Genomic DNA, 15,805 nt, shown 5'->3' on the forward strand with positions numbered 1-15,805 from the left:
CAGAAGACTCATGTGACACGATTTTGACATAAAAATATTTTGACCTCCAAATTTGAGTAAAGAGAGAATATTAGATTTTGATTGATAGATTTGAGTAAGAAGAGGGAAGATTAAATTTTAGGGTTTAGGGTTTAGATTTGAGTAAGAAGAGAGAGAATATTAGATTTGAGGGAAGATTTGACCTCCAACATGCTCTATATTAAATTTTACACTACAAAATTTAAGTATCAAATTGGATTAGAAACGAACTCTATTTTTATTTATTTTTAAACTAAAATTAATTAAGTAATGAAACTTATAACGAAGAAACATTTAGGTCATGATTCATTGCCGCCTCTGCCCGCAATCCAAATAGATCCAGACAAAAATATAATAAACTACAAAAATATAAATCTGCTCGTGCTCTACAATTATGAAATAACTTTTATCTTTATCTGAGTTACGATTGTAGGCCATGGGAGCACACTAGCTTTAAGCTGTCTGCATTGGGGCTGCCGCAGCTGGTGAAACCTTTGGAATATCATCATCGAAGGGCTGGCAGCGGACAGCGGTGTCATGTGTACGCACATGATCGAGCAAAGGAAACCTTCGTTGGTCTTTGACGACCCCAGATCCGAGTGACGCGAGGAAGGAGATGAGCCATGCAGCTCGTGCTCTTCCCAACGAAACCAACACTCGGATCATCAAAAGGCTAGCCTGCCGACTTTGTCTTTTTCTTTCTTACTTTTTTTTTTCCTTTTGTGCCTTTGATAACGTGGCATCGAACAAGTTAATCCTCCAGCTACTAACTAATCGTCAGTGGAGGCAGCCACTGCGCACAAGTGCTCGACCTCTGTGCTGCCCTTGCTTGCCGCAACAGAGACAGAGACAGAGATGTTTGACGTGTGGAGTGTCGTGGGATGGTGGGACAGGTGGCAGCTGCGCGTCCTCGTCCTCGGCAGCCTCGGCATCCAGTGGTTTCTGCTGGTGGCTGCCCCCATGCGCAAGTACACCATCCGCCCCGGCCTCAGGCTATGCATCTGGCTTGCCTACATCAGCAGCGACGCTCTGGCCATCTACGCGCTCGCCACCCTCTTCAACCGCCACGCCAGGGCGACCAGCAGCAGCAGTTGTGACGGCGGTGCCAACAGCAAGGCGAGGATCCTGGAGGTCCTCTGGGCTCCTGTCCTGCTCATCCATCTCGGCGGGCAGGAGGAGCTGACCGCCTACACCATCGAAGACAACGAGCTGTGGACACGGCACACCGTGACCCTCGTGTCCCAGGTCGCGGTTGCCCTCTACGCCTTCTACAAGTCCTGGCCCAACCCCAGCGACTGGAAGCTGCTGGCGTCCGCGATCCTGCTCTTCATCATCGGGGTCGTCAGCTTCAGCGAGAAGCCATGGGCGCTCAAGAAAGCCAGCATCAACAGGCTGGCGTCTGTGTCGGCCACGATACAGGGGACCAAGAAGCGCACGAGGCTGGCGGTGTACTTGGACGATCTTCTCTTCTCCGATTGGTACAGCTGCTCCAGAGCCACCGAGAAGAGTAGCAGCAGCGGTAGTAGCCTCCCCGCAGCCGCAGCCGCGGCAGGTGTGGGTTGGCACGACTGCTTCTCCTTCACCGAGCCGAGCAATAAGGGGCACGGCGATCATGTGGGCTTGTCGGAGGCAGATAAAGTCTACATGGTGCTCTCGGACATGTCGCTGTCCGCGGCCGCCGACGACCTTGTGCTGCGAGGCAGGGCTCGAAATGTGGAGGATGTTCTTCGGCCCCTGAGCACCAAGGCGGAGCAGGCACTCAAGCGCTGGCTGCGTGGCGCGTTTGGGCTCATATACACCAGAGCCAACCTGGTCTTCACTCGCACGTACCTGGTGTACCATGTGCTGGTGGTGCCGATCCTGCACGTCGCCGCCCTCACGCTGTTCGCGACGAGCGACAAGCACGGGTACGACCGCACCGACGTGAAGATCACGTACGTCCTCCTGTGCCTCACCGCCGCGCTGGACGTCCTTGCGGTGTTCGTCCGCCAGCTGCTGTACGGGGCCATGTCCGCCAAAGGTGTCCCGGCGCTGTGCGAGACGGTGCCAGGCTACAACCTCGTGGACGCGGTCACCCGGCGGAGGCAGAAGGACATTGGGTGGCTGTTCAGGTGCGCCGCCGCCATGGGCTGCAAGGAGGAGTACTTGGAGTACTGCAAGTGCGGCGGGGGGCAGCAGCACTACACACTGTACAAGAATGTGTCGAAGATGGTCCTTGCGGATCTGGTGGACGCACAGGGCCGCGACCTCGCCAACTACAGAGTCTTCACGGTGCCCTACGCATCACCTGCAAGCACTGCTGCCGGGCCGGCCGTGGAGCAGCAGCGCGCATCGCCAGCAGGCGCGGCCAACTGGGCTCTCAGCGAGGAGCAGCAGAAGCTGTGCGGCCGCAAGGTCCGGGACACCCTGCGTGGGTCCTTCGACAGGAGCGTCCTCGTCTGGCACATCGCCACCGACCTCTGCTTCCGCATGGAACAAGTTCCTCCTGACGCCGACAAGGAAGAAGACTCGCACTGGCTCCGCATCAAGTGCACGGAAGCGATATCCTGCTACATGGCTCGCCTGCTCGACTCCCACCCCGACATGCTGCTCACCGGCAGCAGGCGGCACCTGGTCAGCGAAGCCTTGGATGAACTCGAGTCCATCTTTGACCGCACCATGGTAGATCGCAGCGGCAAGCCACCGGGCAAAGACGACCTGCACAAGATCATCGACGACGTGGCGCGGGTACGTTTCCAGGTGCCCGTCGGCGTCGCTCATGGAGCTGCAGACGACGACGGGGAGGAGGCGGTACAGTCTTTCTTCCACATCCCCGAGGCATGCGGGCTTGCAATGGAGCTGCTGCAGCTTGAAGCGTCCACGCGCTGGAGGGTGATGTATCGGGTGTGGCTGGGCATGCTCTTCTACTCCGCCAGCATGTGCAGGGGCTACCTGCACGCTAAGAGCTTGGGTGAAGGTGGCGAGTTCCTTTCCTACGTCTGGCTCGTCCTCTCGCTCAAGGGGGCCAAGACCCTGGCCGACAAGCTTCAGATGTTGGAGGTGGAAGGGGACGACAGGCAGGGACGAAGGCAAGGACGAAAGTGGTAATCCGAATTGTTAGAACAAATTTAATATTTTAAAATAAATATGCATAAAATTTAATGTTGACCTTTTTTTATGTTATCTAACACATTAGTATAAATATGAATAAAATATTACATAAACTTTTTTATGTATTATCTGCTTCCTACAACAAAAAAAGTTGAAAAAATTACCGAATTTTTTTTGAATTCATACTGAAGTTTATATCTATTATTTAAGAAAATATATGATGAATTTGATGTTTATTTTTTATGAATCTTTACAAGCTAGATGTTAAAAACAAGAATACAAATTTGTATTATAGATTCTATATCATATTTATTCGCAATAAAAAAATGACTAAAAAACTAATTACCGAATAAGTACTGTTTTCGACTGTTTTTATCCCTCGACAGGGTTGAGATGCGGAATGAGGAGCTTCAGATTCGGGGAGACGACAGGGAGCCAGCACCCCGATCGATGCCCACCACTAGCAGCTTGTTTCAAACCTGATCAAATCCTCCAATCCAATCGCCGATGCCATGATTTTACTATATATCAATTCTCCTGTTTGTTTGTTCGTTTAATTTCTAGCCAGCGTTCTCCGACCCAACTACTGGCCGGTTTGTTTGTCGCCTTGCCTTTGTTTAATAAGCTCAGCCCCTCACTTTGAATCAATGTGTTTCGACTAGAGATGACCAAACGGACCGGCCCGGCTTGGATCTGGTGAAGCCCAGCTCATTTTGGGCCCGGCCCGCCAGATACGGTTAGAAAATCGGGCCGGTCCGACTAAGCACGCGGGCTCAATTTTCTGTCCGAGCCCGACCCGCAGCGGGCCTAAACGGGCCGGACCGGCCTGTTTAGCACGAAAAAACAGGCTATGCGGGCCGAAAAGCACGTTTTAGTGTAAAAAGTGGGCTTAACGGGCTTAGAGCTAAACGGACCGTGTCGTGCTAGCCCACCGTGCCTAATTTCCTGTCCGAGCCCGGCCCGCTTATTCGTGCCGGACCGGCCCAGGCCCGCATATAACCGGGCCGTGCCGGGCTCGGACCGGGCTCGCGGGCCTCGTGCTTATTGGACATCTATAGTTTCGACTGTCTCCAATAAAAAAACTTTAAACCCTTCTTTACACTTTATCTTAAATGCAAAGAAAATTCTCCTCTAATAATACTATCCGTTAAACAATATTTCTAACTCTAAATATAAAGGACACTATCTCTAATGAAAGACTTTAAACCCTCATTTACTCTTTATCTTAAATACAGAGAAGATTCTCTCGACTATAGCCTCTAATAATATCCATCATCCTCTAAATATAGAGGACACCCATCCACTCTCTCTATATAGAGATTTTTTTTTCTTTTGTCCTCTATTCATTTTTATACTTTAGACAACGAATTAAACAAGATATTTTAGGGTATGACAAATAACTACGTATAAAAATTCGGAGAAAAACGTCCTCACGTTGTGGGATATCTGATGGGGATTATTCGGTAGCTGTCACACGAGGAGCTAGGAGGTGCGATGCTGTTGCACATGTTCCTCCTGATTGTGATGGATGTGGGGATTCCAGGCGTGTCATCTAACCTGACATGCAGTTAAAGAGGATGTGCTGATATCTGTTTGTCGGCGTTTTGGACCCGCGAGGACCCTAGACCGACCAGTGAATTTGTCGCTGCGTGTCCCTGCCCAGATGGGTTGATGCAAGATGGAACACAAGAGGGGGGAATGAGGCTTATGTTATCTTGCACCGGGGTGCTCGTAGTAGGGGTTACAAGCGTCGCGAGAGAGAGAGAGAGGGAGAGGGTCTGGCCCTGAGGTGAGCTGTCTGAGTTAGCCTCCTCTACGTTTCTCCCACTCTGCCTGCCTCTGCTTGCCTCCCTTCCAGGAAGGCCCTGGACATCCCCTTTTATAGATACAAGGAGATGGTCCAGCTGTACAATGGGGGTGTAGCTATGTGCTAACGTGGCCGGCGGAGAAGTGCTTGAGCCCTGTATATGTGCTAGCGTGGCCGTCGGAGAAGTGCTTGAGCCCTGTAGAAGCGCAGCTGGCGGTGCGGCATGGATCCTGCTGACGTTTCCTTGCTTCCGTAGGGAGCTGAGAACCATCGACGTCATGAACGCACGCGGGGAACCATCATTACCTGTTGCCGGAGTAATCTAGATGGGACACCGGTCTTGTTCCTTCGTAGCCTGAGGCAGCTAGCTAGGGGTAGGGTAATGATGTATCCCCAGTGGCGTAGTCGGTCCGAGGCCGAGGTCGGGCGAGGCGGAGACTTCTCCTGAAGCCGAGGTTGAGGTCGGGCGAGGATGTGACTCCTCTAGAGGCCGAGGCCCGAGGTCGGGCGAGGCGGAGACCTTCTCCCGAGGCCGAGGCTGAGGCCTGGGGTCGGGCGAGGCGGAGACCTTCTCCCGAGGCCGAAGCTGAGGCCGAGGCCTGAGGTCGGGCGAGGCGGAGCTCCCTGTTGCACTCGAAGCTGAACTTGGGGGAGGTCGTGACTTATTGTCGTTAGTTTTACCCTGGTGGTTGGCACAGTAGTCGGAACGGGGTGAACAGTGCTGTTTTCCTGTCAGATCGATCGGTAAAGGGGCGAAGTGACTGCGGTCACTTCGACCTTGCCGACTGAGGCGCGCGTGTCAGGATAAGGTATCAGGCGATCCCCGCATTAAATGCACATGCGATACGGTCGGTTGGTGAGGCGATTTGGCCGAGGTCGCTGCACGACAAAGTTTGCCCGAGCTTGGCTTCGGGCGAGCCGAGGGTGCGCCCACTGCCTGATGATGCCCTCGGGTGAGGTGTGAACCCGGCCGGGACTACTGTTCTTGCCCGAGGCTAGGCTCGGATGAGATCGCGTCCCTTGGTAGACGAGGCCTCGACTTGAACCGTGCCTATCAGTCTTTACGGCCTGTTTTGAGGATGTTTTCCAGCCAGGTTAAGGAGCATTGGGGGTACCCCTAATTACAGTACCCGACAGTAGCCCCCCGAGCCTCGAAGGGAGTGTAGGTACTCGCTTGAAGGTTCTGCCGGATGTTTTGCAAGGGGACCAGCCCTTCTCGGTCACATTTTGTTCCGATGGGTGCGCGCGAGCGCACCCGTCGGGTGTAGCCCCCGAGGCCTCGGAGGAGTGGTTTGACTCCTCTGAGGTCTTAATTCTTTTTGTGATGTCTCGGTCGGCCTTGTTGTTCCCTCATGCGGCCTAGTCGCAGCCCGGGTGCATGGTCAGGCTCCGAGTTTTTAAGCTGGTTTGTCGACTTTTTTTGTATGCCCCTTCGTCGCCTTTCCGCAAGGAGGAAGGGGGGAAAGCGCCATGTTACCCTCGGAGGGCACCGAACACGGTGTTTCCAGTGAGTTGCTAGCGGGTAATCCGAGTGGATGCTCGAGCCCCGTTCGATAAGGGTCGGCTAGTGGCCCAGAGGCGCGTTCCAAAAGTACCTGCAGGTGATTTGCTGGACCCGGACCCATTTGATAGGGTCCGAGGGCTCGGTGCTTCCCTCCGGTGGGATTCCATTACAAATCGTTCCCGCTGGTCTCGGAAATGTCCTAGGGTACCTCGGGGGAGTAGCCCGAGCCTCGGCCATGTAACGGACGTACCCAGGGTCATCCCTGACTCTGCATGCTCTGGGGCGGCTGTCGAACCCTTCCGAGGGGCCAGCCTTCGAACCCCTGATCAGTAAAGGGCTCGGAGCCCGAGTGCTTTGGGGCGGTTGCCGAACCCCACAGGGCGCAACCTTCGAACCCCTGATCAGTAGGAGGGCTCAGGGCCCGTTTCCTTCGCTGAGAAGGATCCCTTTTCGAAATATCCCCTTTCCCGATCCCTGTGGCAAGAGAGAGAGAGAGAGAGAGAGAGAGAGAGGAAAAGGAAAAGGATATGAATTTAAATAATGTGGTGCACCTTTTTTTGACGCGATCATCATGACGGAGGTGAAACGGCGCCCGCTTCGCCTGCCAGAGGTGTCGCTTGCCCTGCCAGGGAGTTAATGCGACGGGACGGGCGATTCACGAGGCGTATGTTGCGCGTGCGTGAGCCGTTCGAGGAACAGAAAAACCGTTTCACCTTCGAATTTGAATTTCGCGACGGGTTCGGGCGAAGTTTTGGGCGGATCTCGCCCGGGCCTTTATATATCTGGAAGAGGGGCCGGTGGTGGTTCTTTACCCTGCCATTTGCGCTTGCTTTCTACTTTTGTTTCCGCAACCTGAGAGAGTAGTCAGAGAAAAGAAAACCGCGCACCTCATCCCCTCCGCCTCCACCACTTTCGTTCGGCGATGGCTGACAAGGCGACCGTCGTTCCGCCGCGTGACCCGTGGCCTTTCTCCACCGTTACTGTGGGGGATCTGGAGGCCCTTGTTACTGACGGTTTGCTCCGTCCTCTCTCCGGTGGGCCGCAGCCTGAGTGGATGGCCCCCGGGAGCGAGGCCGACCCGGCCCCGCCGCCGGGGTACGTGGTCAGTTTCATCCCCTTCCATGAGCGGGGGTTTGGAATGCTAGCGAGCCGCTTCATGCGGGCGCTCCTGCACCACTACGGGGTGGAGCTGCATAACTTCAACCCCAACTCCATTGCGCAAGCGGCCATTTTCGCGGCGGTTTGCGAGGGGTTTTTGGGGATTGACCCTCACTGGGACCTGTGGACCCATCTCTTCTCCACGGAGTTCTTCGCCGCGTCGACGGATGTGAAGAAGGTCCGTATGGCGGTGTGGGCCGGTGGCTGCACTCTCCAGCTGAGGTCGGGGCGTGCGCAGTAGTACATCCCTGCCTCCCTTGTATCTTCGAACAAGGGGTGGCAGAACCGGTGGTTTTATCTCTGGAACGACGATGGGATGCTCCCACCGTTTTCTCAACGAGTGGTGACCGCCGCCGACAATAACTGGCGCTGGGGGGCCACACGCGAGAACCAGGAGAAGCTCCAGCCTATTCTGCGTGCCTTGCAGAAGTTACGAGATGAGGGCCTTACTGCTGCGGGGGTCGTCGCCGCTATCCATCACCGGAGGGTGCTCCCTTTGGCAGAGCGGCGGTTGCGGCTCTCGGAGATGAAGTCGGGGGTCGATTTGGAGGGCTCGCGGATGTCCTCGACCTACCTCTCCGCCGACAACCTCCGCAGGCGGGTAGCGGGTACGGTAGGGAGGCTGGATGCTGGCGTCCTTAGCCAGCCCTCGATGCGCCCCGACCATGGGTACGTGTCCCTGGTAAGTGTCCGATCGTCCTTCTGTTTTGAGCCGAGTTTTTTACGTCTTTGATCCTTACTGTTGGGATTTTTGTTCGTCCCCAGGAGTTGAGGGGTTTTAAACTCTCCCGGCCACTGGTCCTGGAGGACGCGGTGGACCGAGCCACGCGTAGGCTCGCCGCAGAGAAGGAAAAGGAGAAAAAGGACGCGGAAAAGGCCCGAGCTCATGAGAGGATGCGAGCTCGGGAAGCCTTGGAGAAGCGTCATCGGAGGCAGGCGAGGGATGGGCTCCCGTTGGAGTCGTCGCCGGAGACGCCTGACGACGACGACGACGACGATGATGATGATCATGATGATGACGAAGACGATGACATGGCGTGTAACACCCCTGGTGTTTATATTCCACTCGACAACGAGTATGGATTTAAGCACGTAATATCAGTGGATAAAACAGATGCTAAATTTTAATCATTTTCATCTATCGCGATTTTAATATCGCATCTGTTTCGTTTGTCGCGAGTTCGACATCGTTTTTATTTTTAACTATCCGGGCTCATCCTAAATTTTCGTGATGTTCGGAACCTAGTTGTTCCGAAAATCGGTGCGGCTGAGGATTATTTAAAATTCATCGCTCGCACGAATATGAATTTGGAAGCCCGACCCACTTTGATGATTTTATTCCAAACAAATTAGTTGAACTCGACGACTAAAATGTTCGGGGCAAAATAATCTGTATCGCGTGTTGTCTGAGAGAAATCGTGCGCGAGGTTAAGATCCAACTTATCCGTCCGCACGCTGTTTTGGCGACGAAATCACGTATGCCTTAGCGGATCTGGTTTCGGCTAATCACGCAGAGCAGATTAAAATACCGAAGCCGAACTCGTTGCGATTTGGTCTGTTTATATCGTGGCTGGAATAGTCACGAAAATTATCCAAACGAGATTCGGGCAGAACCGTCTAAGCCGTTATTCCTCTGAATTTCCATTTCGTGATTCGGAAAATAAAATACGTAGTCCGAAACTTATTTTAGACCAGTTCGTTTAATCCCTCCAAATCCTAATACTAAAACTTAGATTTATTTGTATCTATAATTCGTTCTCCTCGAAACAAATTATATGAAAAGAGGAAAAACTACAATTTTCTTTCAAAAGCCTTAACACGCCGATTTTTTTTTATCAGTACTAGTCATGGCGTGGTACTTTCTCTATGCCTCTCTTTACCGCGCGCAGGTTCCAGACCTTCTCCACGCAACGAGCCTTGGATTCTATCCGGTCCTTGATTTTTCTGAAGTCTGTCCCAGCGTCATCCGCAAGTTGTTGCCATCTTCCTTGGCATCCTTCTCATTGCTCTCTCTCTTTCTTTTGCTGATATTTTTTTCTTACCATGCGTGTCTGGCTTATCTCCTGCGCCGCTCAGCTCGTAAAAAATCTCGCGCCCAGCCGAGCGGCAAATCACGCGCGCGGGCTTCTCTCCAGCCGCCCTCCTCAGAGTTTTGCCGCTGCCGCTGTTCTTTTTATATGCGCGCAGCTCGCCGGCGTTATCCCCTGCACCGCTTCGGCTTGCAAAAATCCTGGCCGCCGGTGCTTATCTCCTCAAGCCGCCGCCCCTGGATTCCTATAAATCTCGCCGGAGTTCTTCTGCTGCCCATCTTCTTCCTTCTGCGCGATTCTCTGGTGTCCAGTCGCCCAGCTCCCATGGCGCGTCGTACTCCTCTGCTTCCCTGACCGCCCTGCCCTGCCTTCCAGTGCCGCATCCGGCTTCTTCCCCGCCGCGCGCAGCTTCTTCCCATGGCTGCTTGCGCAGCTGCGCCTCTCTCCTCCCAGGCCTCTCCCAGCGCGCGCGTCTGCTCTTCCAGCGCGTCCAGCCAGCGCCTGCGCGTCGCAGTTTCCTCTCCTGTGCTCTGCTCGCCGAGCTTGGTTTCTCCCTCACCGGCGCGTGCCCAGCCGTGCTCCCTTGCTTCCCTGCCGGCGCCCATTTTCTTGGCCGCGAGCAAGCTCCCGCGCACGCCTGGCTTGTTCATGCACTCGCCCCAGCTCGGCCTCTGGCTGCTGTGCACGCTCCCTCCCGCTCCCTGTTCGGCGTCCAACTTCCCTGCGCGCAGCTCGCGCCCATGCCGCGGCATCGCCTGCTCGCAGCTCGCGCCCAAGCTCCTCTCTGCCGAACATTTCGCCCAGCCTCTAGCCTTCTTCCTTGCGCACGGCCTGCCCCAGCTCGCGGAGTTCCCTCGCGGCGTTCATCTCCCTGCTCAGCTCGCCACGCCGAACTGCCCAGCGCCGCGCGCCTGGCTCGCCCGTCCACGATCCACCTCGTCCATGGCCGCGCGTCCATCTTACTCCTTTGGTCCGCGTCTCTCTGGCTCGGCCGTCTCCAGCTCGCCTTGCTCCCTGCTGCTCGCTCGGCCGAGCTCCCTGGCCACCGCGCCGTGGATTTTCCTGCGCACGCGTCGCCGTCGAGTTCTCTGGTGTTTGTGCATCGTGAAGTACCTCCAACGCTGTGGCTTCCCAGTTCCTTCTGGTCGCGCGCAGCTCTCCCAGCTCGTCGGTGTTCCCAGCTCGCCCTGTCTGCGCGCCGCGCTCTCTTGTTGTGGTTTTCTGCTTCCTTGTCGCGCGCGCAGCATTTCGTTTTCCCTCGTCGTGCCAAGTTCTCCTCTGCACGCAGTCGCGTCCTGTTTCCTGCTCGTCAGTGTGCCCTCTCGGCTCGCTCGGCTTTAATTCCCAATCGCGTCGTCGACCTCATCATTCGCCGTCGTTCGTCGTCCTCTAGTCCCAGTTCGACCCATCCGTGCTTTCGCTCCTCATTCATCAGGCTTCGCATGTGCTCGTCGTTTGCCGTCGAGTCATTGAACCCGTCATCCCCGGCTTGATCCCCACCTCACCAGCTTACTCCAGACTTCAATCGAAGGTCGTCGTCGTTCGTGCATCCCCAAGAAATCCCAAGAATCAGGTGAAGACGAAGACCAGCAGCGTGGTGTTCACCAAGTACGCGACAAAAAGCTCGGACATCCTGCGTGACTCAAGTTCAATTCGTCAAAATTATTCAGTCGAGGAAAAGATCTTCAGCAATTGATTACCGAAGAAAAGAAGGCCCCTGGATGACGTCAACCGGAAACCGTCGTCGTGCTTGTGACTATCACGTCAAATTAGTTAGGGTAAGTTGATTCGTACTCCAGTCAACTAAGTCTATAAATAGATTAAATAGAATTATTGATCGCGATAAATGTTATTAATTTAGAATACATATATTGTGATGATCGATTTAGATTAATCAGTAAATCAAGTAATTAAGATACACAATTTAAAGAGTTAATAAAAAGCTAGGAATAAAAATAGATGTTCTAGTGTTGTTATGTCAATTTGGTTAATGGATGTAGTCGATACCCTGCTTAATTAGTCAGATTGTTCTAGGTTTGGCGTTTAATTTGCTGTCGTATAAGTATTATTTAGGTTTGCGATATTCCTCCTTATATGCATACATGTGCATTATGCATATCATTCAGGTACGTTAATTAATTGCGTGATATAGAAGACAACCCAAGTCGACCCCAAGCGCGGGCTAATCCACAAGATGATGTTGATGGACGAACCGGAAGATGGATAATCTGAACGAGTGCGTGCCAGGACAAATGATGGTCGTCAAGTGGACATCACCTAACAACACTAACCTAGTGTTACCCAGGCAAGCCCCGGTGCATTTGCCACCCTCCTTGATGTTTTTAAAATCTTTCTCACTTGCTTGATGCATTAGGTGGTAGGAGTTGATTGCTGAAACAATTCCTGCATTACCTTCCTTGAATTTGATTACCTTCCTTGATCACCCGTTTTACAAAAGATTTTGATGCTTAGCCTTGCTTTAGAAAAACAAAATGTTTTGTTTTTACAAAAGATGATGTGGCAAAAGTGGGTGGGATGTTTTCGAAAATAAAATTTGATGGTGGATCCATCATGGCCATGATGGATTCAACATCGGAAAAGATGTACCTCTGCCAGGTACCAAGTTTTTGGGTTGAAAATATTAAGCTGAGATCGGGCGGGTGACTTGCACGAGAAAGAGAGTCTCGGTGTAGTGTCTCCGTCTGAGTCGATTAAGGACCTTGTCGATGTAGGCTTGATGATCGAGGACCCTTTAACTGGTCACATGCCTCGTCATGGGTAAGCCTTGCCTCGGGCAGACTAAGGCCAGAATAAGATAACACGAAATGGGCGTGGAGCGGTGGCGAGAGTAGCGTGTACCCTCCGTGGCAAGAGGCTGGACGGTGGTGTATCTGTGCTCTCGGTTTGCGTGAACCTGATCTGGTCTTAAGAACCCCGGTGGCGGGATGACATGTGCAAGGGTTAAGTGCTACATATGTCGTGTGATTGGAGATCCTCAGCTGAGTATAATCGATTCGGATCGCCGTACCTTCACGGTTATGAAGACTTGGTCACTGCCCTACACGTAGCATTCCACTAAAGATGATGGGTCTTTGTTAAGAAATTGGCTAGTGCAGGACCAGTGATTGAACTAGGGTAGAAAGAACTCTAGTTGCAGGTAATTGTACTTAACTTGACAAATAAAATTGGATTTTAAGGATCCACTTTAGTAAGCATTTCTGCAAAACAGAGTCTTTGATTATTGAAAAGCCTTACCTTGACTCCCTTGAGCCAGCATACCTTTGAGAGTCTTTTCCTTAGTCGGGTAAGACTTGCTGAGTAATTCCATACTCAGGGTTTTATTCCCTGTTGTTTTTCAGGTTCTAACTTTGTGCTGTTGTTGATGGTGTTAAGTGCCGGTGGGCTCGGCCTTCTTATAAGTCTAAGTAACCCTTCTATACTTCTTATTGAGGATGATCCCTTGAGCTAGCATATATATTTCAAACTTATACTTTTGTAATCACTCCGATAAACTAATGTAAAATTTTTGTAACCTGTAAAATTTGGTAGTAAGATTTCCGCTGCAACAATATTGGTGTGTGTGATTTGTGTTACTTAATCCTGCGGTTTTGGTTATAAGTGGTTTATCCGATGTCCTTGGGGCAATCGGACAGATCCTGTTAAGTTATCTGGTGCACATGCATAGTCGTCTGAGGTCTTTGGGACAAGGACAGGTGCATGTGGGCCCAATAACTTGGGAGGTTCTGCCACATGGTGGCTCGACTTGGCCTCAGCCCAGACCCGAGGCTGGGCCAGGGGTCACCGAGCCAGCCTCCTAGTGGGCTGGCACCATCAGTGCCTGGGGCCGGGACACCAAGGTCCCAGTCCGAGGAGCGGAGGCAGGCCGAGGGGGTACTTGACCCCTTGGCCGAGGTAATTGGGGTGACTTCGGGGGGTCAGGCCGAACCGCATGCCCCTCAAGAGCAGGTGCCCACGCCGGCCGCGCAGGAGGCCGGTCCCTCGGCCGTCGTGACGACACCTGGACAGGTTGCCCCCTCGGCGCCTGGGGCACCCGAGGTGGAAGTAGCGCCGAAGCCGGTAGCGGGGCAACCCTCGGCAGCGTCTGCGGAGACCAGGGCCCGAGGGGCCTCCCCGCAGGCACGATTGACCTTGCCCCGGAGCGGGTAAGCATCCGAGGATACCTCTATTTTGGTTTTGTCATTGTGTGTCTTGAACTTGCTCTCTCTCTTTCTTTCCGCAAGTGGAGGTAGGGCTCGGCTGGTCTGGCCCCCACGAAGGCCCTTAAGATGGGGCCGGCCTCCGCAGCTGGTGCTGCGGCGCGCCATGCCGGTTGGTTGGCCTCCGCACAAGGCGCCCTCCAGCGCGGGCCCAGGCGGCACGAGTTGCCATGGGGCAAGCCTCCCAGGCTGACCCCCTGTTGGAGCGGCCATCATGCCGGGGGAGGCCACTGACACGGCCGCGGCCCTGAGCCCGCCTGACTTGTTGTCGGGGCCGTCGCTGGTTCTCCCGCGGAGCCGCCCGCCGCCGCCGACATCGGGATGGATGAGGCGCCGCCGCCCGTGGTCATGCCCGACCTCCCCGTCCTCGGCCATGAGGAGAGGGCGGTCGTCGTTGCCGAGGTCGGTGATCGGAGGCCTGCCACCTTAGCCGATGAGAGGCCCAGTACATCGACTACGGCGGTACCCGATGCATCGGCTGTAGGGGGACCCGACGCCTTGGTCGAGGGGCGCGTAGAACCGTGGCCCGTCTTGGGGAGCAGCAGCCTTATCCCCGCACAGCTCAATCCCAATGAGTGGTGTGGGCAGCCGCTCCTGTTCTGGAGCCGCGTCTCCTCGGAGCCCCTCCTCTCCCTCAACAATGAGCTGGAGGAGAAGTCTCGGGATAATTTCCGTGAATATATCGAGGCGGCGATGAGGTCGCTTCGGTCGACCATGGAGATCCTTTCCAGGGACGTTCCTAGGGTCTTCCAGGTAAGGATGTAGACGTACACCTTGCGTGACCAGGGCATTCTTTGTAATATCCTATTTTCCTTCCTCGGGAACTTGCGGACGTGAGCACCGCTAAGTCGCTGTTCATCCGCCGCGAGAGCGACGTCTAGGATTCGTTGCGGTCCCAGCGGGCCATGCTTACCGAGGCCAATGAGCGCCTCGCCCAACGGAGCGCCGAGGTGGCGGACCCTCGGCCGCTCTGTGATGAGCTGAAACCGGAAACAACGGCGGTATGGGTAGAGGCGGCGTCGGCACGGACGGAGGCTTCGTCGGCCCGAGAGCAGGTGGCTTCCCAGGCCGAGGAGATGCAGCAGCGGCAGCTGGAGCTTGGCCAGGTCATTGGCGAGCGGGACCAATCTTGGAGCCAAGCTGCCGAGGCCGTGAGCCGGGCTGAGGCCCTTAGGGGTCAGCTCTCTGAGGCTACGGAACGGCTAGCCGAGGCGTCTGCTCGGGCCAGGACCCTTGCGGAGGGCCTAACTGTGGCCGTCGGGTCTGCCCAGTCCGCCCAAGCCATGGTCTCACAACATCGTGCTCGGGCCGAAGGTATGTTTTCCCCGCTTTGTGACTTTGTTTTTGTCTCCATTCTTCACCTCGTCTCGGAAGAATATTGTCCGACTGTCTGCAGGGTTCGATACGGCTCTTAACGAGTCTGTCAAGAACTGCAAGGCGCTTGCCCAGGCGGCTGAGCAGAAGGAGGCCGACCGCACGGCCATGTCCGAGGCTATCTCGGCTTTCTGCCGGGCCTTTGGCCTCGACGACGTCCCCTCGAGTAGCTCCCCCCAGAGTCACCTGCAGGCCTTGGGCGACCATGTGTGCAGCAGACTCCGCGGGGCGCTGCATCATGGCGTTAGGCGGGCCTTTGCCGTGCTCGCTTCCCACTACGACGTGGATCTGGAGCGGGTCAGCGAGGGGTACTGCTTACCCGACGAAGAGGAGGCCGCCTTAGCCGAGGTCCAGAGGCTTGACGCGGCTGTCGGGGGCCCAAGCGCGCCGCTGGCTTCCTCCTTTGAGGTGGAGATCCTTCCGCCCGTGTCGCCGCCTGAGGCCGGGCCAGATTCTGCCGAGGGTGGAAACGACGCCGAGGGTGCTGCTCCTCCCCCTGCCGAAGTCTGAGCCTGCAGGAACAGTTTGTTTTAAGTATGCATATGTTTCTTGCGGCCGCCGAGGCCTAAACATTTTTATTGTCGGATTATAAAGCTGCGTTTTCTTT

General features: G+C 54.5%; 1 protein-coding gene across 1 annotated transcript; it reads left to right on the forward strand.

Moving 5' to 3' along the window:
- Positions 1-563: 563 nt before the first annotated feature.
- On the forward strand, positions 564-3,756 carry LOC103654175 (OSJNBb0045P24.5-like protein). The gene is made up of 2 exons (XM_008681003.4): positions 564-3,101; positions 3,495-3,756. The coding sequence occupies exons 1-2, from the start codon at positions 874-876 to the stop codon at positions 3,589-3,591; spliced, it is 2,325 nt and encodes a 774-aa protein (XP_008679225.1). The 5' UTR covers positions 564-873; the 3' UTR covers positions 3,592-3,756.
- The last annotated feature ends 12,049 nt before the right edge of the window (positions 3,757-15,805 follow it).

The sequence above is a fragment of the Zea mays genome, chromosome 4, assembly GCF_902167145.1.
Source record: "Zea mays cultivar B73 chromosome 4, Zm-B73-REFERENCE-NAM-5.0, whole genome shotgun sequence".
Classification (NCBI taxonomy): domain Eukaryota; kingdom Viridiplantae; phylum Streptophyta; class Magnoliopsida; order Poales; family Poaceae; genus Zea; species Zea mays.

Bases quoted from the DNA above. Each gene is read 5' to 3' on its own strand.
- LOC103654175 (XM_008681003.4), top strand. From the start codon at position 874: ATGTTTGACGTGTGGAGTGTCGTGGGATGGTGGGACAGGTGGCAGCTG. The intron at 3,102-3,494 runs GTAATCCGAATT...ATCCCTCGACAG, and splicing joins CGAAGGCAAGGACGAAAGTG to GGTTGAGATGCGGAATGAGG.